A 7,521-nucleotide genomic window follows, 5' to 3' on the forward strand; every position below is an offset into this window, starting at 1 on the left:
TAAGAGGCTCACTCACACCGGTTCATTGTAGGAAGCATTTGCCACTCACTGCATTTGTCCACTTAAACCATGACCATGAGTATGAAGCATCTATCATCAGCCGGATCCCAGAGGGGAATAGGAGGTGGAAGTTGTGGTGTTTCCCGTATCTCATCTGTACGCTCAAACTCTTCCTTCCGATCCCCAAGCATGCAAAGCTGCGGTATTGGCAGTCTTGGGGGCTTTGGCTCTAGTTTTAGTTATGGAGGAGGAAGTGCTGGAGCCTGTGGAACTGGGTATGCCTTTGGTGGTGCCAACAGTGTAGTTAACGCAGGGGAAAACATCCTAAGCACCAATGAGAAAGAAACCATGCAGGTCCTGAATGATCGATTGGCTACCTACCTAGACAAAGTGCGCTCATTGGAAATGAAAAATGCCGAACTTGATAGGAACATTCGTGAGTGGTATGAAAAGCAGACCCCATACATATCCCCTGATTTTCAAAGATATTTTAAGACTATTGAGGACCTTCAAAATCAGGTATGGATCTTCACATTATATAATATAAGTTATTAAGTTATTTTATATTTAAGTTTACCAAATTCTATTGAACTAAATCAGTTATATTCGAATGGAATTGCCACTTCTAATGGTTCTTTTTATACCCAATGTACCAGATTTTTACAAATTTGCCAATGTCTCACTCTCAATGTCTCAAACATCTTTCAGATCCTACAAGCAAGCACCGACAATGCTAACATCCTTCTTCAGATTGACAATTCTCAACTGGCTGCTGATGACTTCAGAACCAAGTAGGTTCTTGTGCATTCTTAGATGTTATGTTCTTTGACTTTTGCTTATTTTTATGTACTGTGTATCCAGGGTGATAGATTTCAGGGTAATTCATTCTTTACCTAAATGTGAACTCAACAAATATCTGTAATATATTTGTAATATATGTCTAAGCTTATCTTGCAGGTTCTGAGACACGGTATCCAAATAGGCTCATCACCACAGGAAGGAAAGTTTTGGAGCACATTGTGTATTACCCTATACTAAAATATTACGGTTTTATTTAATTTCAGGTATGAAACTGAAGCAGCTCTCCGTGCTGGTGTAGAGGCTGACATCAATGGACTTCGTAGAGTCCTTGATGACCTTGTGCTGACTAGGAAAGATCTAGAAGGACAACTCCAAATCCTGACTAATGAGTTGGCCACCTTGAAGAAAAACCATGAAGAGGTAAAAGCAATAGAAGACTACTAAAATATTAGGAATAAGCATTAAAATGTTGTGTTTTATACAGTACATAAAATATGTTTTAGAATTAGGCTTATACAGAGACTCATAAGTAACCATTTAGAATCATAGACTATGCCTTAGAGGTGAGAACTTACATCTTCAACTTCTTTGCAGGAGGTAAACAGCCTGCGTTCTCAGCTTGGTGCCAGAGTCAATGTAGAAGTGGATGCTGCTCCCGCCATGGACCTCAACAAAGCCCTATCAGAAATAAGGGATCAATATGAGAACATAATGGCCAAAAACCTACAAGAAGCTGAGAAGTGGTTCTTAGAAAAGGTAGGACAATGATAGGACACTGAGCAATCATCAAGATCATTTTGAAGTGGAAGGTGACCATGATGTTCTTCCACCATAGAGTGAAGAACTGAACCAACAGATGACAAGCAGCGCTCAACAACTTCAGACATGGAGCAGTGAAATCATCGAACTCAGAAAAACAGCCCAAGCCATGGAAATAGACCTTCAAGCTCAGATCAACCTGGTGAGTCCAATTGCATGAGCATAGTGAAGAGTTCAACTTAAATGGTTTATGTGTCCCTAGTGGACATTTCTACAGTGTGCACATTTACGTAACTTTTCCATATCCATAACTAGAGAGAAGCCTTGGAGAAAGCATTGGCTGAGACTGAAGCTAGATACAGTTGCCAACTTTCCCAACTTCAAGACTTGATCTCCAATGTTGAGGTCCAACTGTCAGAGCTGAGGTCTGACCTGGAAAGACAAAACTTCGACTACAAATGTCTCCTGGATGCAAAGACACATCTGGAGAATGAGATAAGAACATACAGACAGCTGCTTGATGGAGAAGGCACACAGTAAGTATTAACCAACTGAATGTAAAAGCATATTGAGTGTATCTGTGTATGGTGGCAACGTTCTAAGTAGAAGCGTATAATATGGCTCACTTGCATCTTGCAACCGAGGTGCAGTATTATCTAACATATATTACGGCCTTCTAAACCTAATCTGTTGTTATATATATGTGGATATTTGATCTCTCCATAGTGCCTCCGCAGGACAAAAATGTAATTACTCTCTTTCTGCTAAAATGGGTTTCCACTCTTGCTAGTATAGTAGATGGGGCCATAAAAAGTAGACCGCGGTTATTTAGAATTCCCCAATGACACATTTGTGGACCATGTCCATGTTATTGATGAAATGTACATGTGTATATATTATAGAATGAATTTTAGTTGAAACTTCTATTTTTTCTTTTTCAGGAGGGGCCCATTTTCCCGAAACACAACAATGATATCCAGTAGCTCAGGAAGCTCAGTAAACATCAGTGGCATGGGAGGTTCACCAAACATGAGTGGTATGGGAGGTTCACTAAACATGAGTGGCATGGGAGGCTCACCAAACATGAGTGGCATGGGAGGCTCACCAAACATGAGTGGCATGGGAGGTTCACCAAACATGGGTGGCATGGGAGGTTCACAAAACATGGGTGGCATGAGAGGCTCAGTAAACATGGGAGGCATGGGAGGCTCAGGAGGTATGGGTGGCATGGGAAGCTCAGGAAGCATGGGTGGCATGGGAAGCTCAGGAAGCATAAGTGGCATGGGAAGCACAGGCAGTGGATCCTATTCCCAGACTAAGAATTAGATAGAATACCCTAGCCACATTTATTATGTTCTATGGTCTTGTTATATTAAAGCAGAAGAACCAGGCAATAAAAACATTTTTGAGCATTCAATCTATTGATTTGTATAGGGCTGATAGAGAATACCAGATATAACCTATAGACAAGTTTGGTGTTATTTCCATGCATGAGCATGGTATAGGCGTAGTCGTCCCCCTATCTGTGGCCACCTTGTAGACACCTGGTCATTCTGCTTTAATTGACAAAAAAACACCAAACTGTTTACTCTAAACCTCTGGACTTTACTTAGCTGTGAGCACCTTCCACTTATTCTTCCCGCTCTCTGTCCTCTGCTCTACTCTTGTCACCTTTATACTACACACAATATCATCATCAGATGTATGTATTTTGTCTGTGTTTGGATTGCCTACTCCATGTTGGGGCTGGTCAGACTGTGCAGAGAATGCTTCCTACCTAACTGATAATAAAACAGCTTGATGCATAAACCATAAATTTGTTGTTATGTGTTTGTCTTGTGGGATGAATCTACCAATCCTTTATGATTTATTGCTTGACTTGGCAGATAAGAAAGAGGAAATGTTATATATTCATTGCTGCCAGTAAATTTTATAGATATAATAAATAGGGAGCTACCGACACATAGTGGGGTCCATTACAATGATCAACCAAATATATAACATTAAAGCCAATGAAATAGCTCCGATTCCAGTGCTGCCATGCGAGGACACACTTAAGTGAGCTCCATCCTTGGCCACCATAATGACATTGTACCACCATACCCAGTCACAGCTCAAATGGAGCTGAAGAGCGAAGACACCCAGGATACAGAGGAGTAAAAGCCAGTAAAAGCTGTTGAATTAGTAACCACCAATTCTACGCGACACAGACGGTCTTCCCCAAAGTCACTTCCCACATCTGAGTCCTGCCTGGACACTGTCCATTGCTGCTGCTTCCAGGAGACTTCCGAAATCTGAGGACACTGGTCACTTGTGTGAGAAAAAGCTCTCCAGTCTCTGCGACACAGCTCCACATGTTGTCATTCCCTGAGGTGCTCCTTGTAGCAGTGGCCATATTGGAACCCAGCACACACACGGAATTCCCTTACCCACTGTAGTTAACTACTGCAGTCTTCTTTCACCCTATCTACAATTCTCACCTCACAGTTGTGAACCCTATCTACAATTCCCACCTCACAGCAGTGACCCTACATTCATCTTCCACCTCAAAGGAGTGAACCCCATCTACAATTCCCGCCTCACAGCAGTGAACCCTATCTACAATTCTTACCTCACAGCAGTAAACCCCATTTGCAACTTCCACCTCAAAAAAGTGAACCCTATCTACAATTTTCACCTCACAACCATGAACCCTATCTACACTTCCCACCTCACAGCATTGAAGCCTATCTACAATGCCGACCTCACAGCTGTGAACCATATCTACATTTCCCACCTCACAGCAGTGAACCCTATCTGCAACTTTCAGCTCACAGCAGTTAATAACCTGAGACAATCATCTCTCGTTAACCATCCCAGCTCCCTTCTGTACTTAAGTTACATAACCAAGTAGAATCTGGGCTAGATTATAATCACTCATTTCTGCAGTGGCTAAAGTGATGTGAGGTATTCCGTTCTTTTGATAGAGAATTCACACAGGAGAGGACTAGGGATGAGCAAGCAATACTTGACTGAGTAGCTATACGGTTGCACTACTCAAAAGTTTCCTTTTCGATCAAGAATCCGATCGAAAATTCGAAGCTAAACAAACTTATAGCCTGTTGGGGGCTATAATGGAATAGACGGGATCCCGTTACTGTCTATTCCATTATAGCAGGAAATTAATTAACTGTATATTTAATTAAAACAGCAAAAGGTCATTCTAATTTTGCTATTGTAAACGAAAAATATCAATATAAGAACGAAAATTTGCTATTTTAATTAAATATAAACTGTTACAAGGAGAGGTATGTAGCGGTATTAGCAGTATCCCAACATTAATACCGCTCCCTGTAATAGTCTATATTTATTTTAAACAGCAAATTTTCGTTCTAATATTGATATTTTTCTTTTACAATAGCAAAACAAAAATTTAGGTTTTGAAGAAAAAAGCATTTTTTTCCCCTTTGACTTTAATGGGGTTCGATATTCGATCGAATAGTCGAGCATCAGATTTGGCCTAAGTGGCCAGCGGCCTGTCTTAACCAGTTATTGGCTTAGTGGCCGGGCCTGTCTAGGCCAGTGATTGGCAGAGCGGCCATCTCCTGTCAGTGCAGAGACCAGAACGGAAGGCAGAGCTGCAGACACCGGGTAGGCCTCTGTCTGAGGACACCATGGAACATGGTAAGTTGAGTTAATATTTTATTATTTTATGCTACAAACATCACCTGTTGGCCGCACATCGCTATTATGTGTAGCGATGCACGCTCAACACCAACACGATTTTAGGTCTGGACCTAAAGGAACCATCAGTTGATGATCGTTTCATCGGCTGATCATTTTCTCTATCACGCGGAGCGAAAATTGTCCTAATCAGGTCGATTTGTCCAATTATCACTCGTCAATATTATCATGTAATAGGACCCTAAGTCTGGGGCTACACAGCGACTCTGGTTGTGCAACAGCAGCAAGTGTCATCCAAGTTACACAAACAACATGTTTTGTGCGACTTGTCTTGCACTTGTGTGACTTGGCTGTTAATAATAGCCAAATCACTGAGAAGTCCCATACAAGACATGTGACTTGTCTTGAGGTCAATGGTAACAAAGTCATTTGTGACCTTTAACCAAAAATCCATCAACTGCCATTGCGATACATTGTAGTGTCACCATTCTCTAGCATTATGTTCATCGTCGCATTACCAAAGTCGCCATGTAGCCCTAAGCCTAAGGCTACATAGCAATTTCTGCTTGGGCAACCAAAAATCAACATGTTTAGCTGCCGTGACCATGCAGTACCGACACTGACGCACAAGTGGCCGCAACCCCACAGTCACAAAGAAACCTATCTTAGATGGAGTTATTTTCAACTGCAGGGTCGTGGTCTCGGTCACTTGTGGATTGCAACACAACAACGACCCGTTCACTTGAGTGGTGGAGTTGCGCAGCCAGGCAACATAAAAGTGTGGCCCCTGGTCATGCAACCAGCAATTATACTACAGCCCTTTAATATTTAAATATCCTTCCCAGGGCAAAATTAATTGTTGGTGTCACTTACCAACTAAAAATGGGGTACATGCTGTGCAGTGGGCAGGAGATCCATTAAGGCAGTACAGGGGAAACCTAGGGACCCAGGCTGCTTAGGGGCCACAAAGTTACATCTAGGTTGTAGACTCAGTTCAATCAAACTCTGTCTATTTATTTGCCAGTTGTTATTGGACGTTAAGCTTTTGATGATTTAAAGGAAAAATATTATCCTTAGAATAATGTGCTGCAAGGTTGTAAAACATTGTGTAAACTAAGCATCACATCTACAATTAGTGGGAGTGATCCTGGCATGGAGCCTATGGGATTATTACTCTGCTACCAGCGTTGGGTGTGAAGGAAATATTTTACAACTAATTGTTAGGTGTTATGTAAAAATGTCACCCTGCCGGCAGCTGGAGATCACTGTACCGACACAATAGCACCATGTGCTAGAGACTTATCTAGGAGATAGTGGATAGTAGAGGAGTCAGGTTTGATCCACAATGTGCATACGAAAAACTGAGGCTCCCCAGTTGTTGTGAATTAGAACTTCTATTAAAGGGGTAGTTCACCCGAACTTTTTTCTACAGGGATTTGCTGCTGCTCTGGAGAGTTCCTGACACAGACAGAGGTGTCAGACTGGAGAGAATACACCACTTCCTGCAGGACATCTGCTGATAAGTACTGGAAGACTTGAGACTTTTTAATAGAAGTAAATGACAAATCTCTGGCGCTTTCTGGCACCAGCTGATTTGAAGCAAACTGCCCCTTTAAGCACTTAGAAGTACAGACTGAGGTTGTAGTTCACTGTAGTTTAGAATACAGAATAATTTATTCAAAGGGTCTAAATAAACTGTCCTCACCTTCAATATTCACCTGTCCCAGCTCTGGGGCTGATCCCCAGCTCTGTCCTCCTGTGGTCAGGCCTGGCTACTGTTGGTGCAGGCAGTGCCCATCGTGCTTGTATCACCCAAAGAGTGCTGAGTGGCAGGAGAGGGAGGCGAGCACTTTGTTGTTTCTGCCAGCACTCAGCATGTCAGTTGTAACAGTGTTGTAAGGAAACCAATACAATTGAACATAGACATGGCTGCCTGCTTATGGAAAAGGAGGCCTGAGGGCCAACCTAGTTTAGGAACCAGGTGGCAGTTGTGAGTGACTGCTGCGTCCCCTATTGGTACTCCAAGGCAGGGCCGGACTGGGACTAAAAAGCAGTCATGGCAATCTAACCCTACCAGCCCACATACAATATTCCCGGTGTTTGTTTGCAGTGCCCTCACAGCAGGGCCGTTTCTTGCACCGGGCGGGCCGGGCAACGGCACAGGGCGCCGACAGTTAGGGGGCGCTGGTGGCACCGCCGGGACCTTACACAGCCTGGGTTGGATTGCGCCCCACGCGCCCCCGCACACAGACTGTCACCCGCTCGGTCCGCCCCCGGTCTGCGCTCATCTGAGCACCC

General features: G+C 43.1%; 1 protein-coding gene across 1 annotated transcript; it reads left to right on the forward strand.

Moving 5' to 3' along the window:
* The first annotated feature begins 17 nt into the window (after positions 1-17).
* LOC138772896 (keratin, type I cytoskeletal 17-like) lies at positions 18-3,376 on the forward strand. Its single transcript, XM_069953653.1, has 7 exons — positions 18-519; positions 709-791; positions 1,065-1,221; positions 1,396-1,557; positions 1,637-1,762; positions 1,876-2,096; positions 2,502-3,376. Exons 1-7 carry the CDS (start codon positions 70-72, stop codon positions 2,884-2,886), a joined length of 1,584 nt encoding a protein of 527 aa, XP_069809754.1. The 5' UTR covers positions 18-69; the 3' UTR covers positions 2,887-3,376.
* The last annotated feature ends 4,145 nt before the right edge of the window (positions 3,377-7,521 follow it).

The sequence above is a fragment of the Dendropsophus ebraccatus genome, chromosome 14 (genome assembly GCF_027789765.1).
Source record: "Dendropsophus ebraccatus isolate aDenEbr1 chromosome 14, aDenEbr1.pat, whole genome shotgun sequence".
Lineage (NCBI taxonomy): Eukaryota > Metazoa > Chordata > Amphibia > Anura > Hylidae > Dendropsophus > Dendropsophus ebraccatus.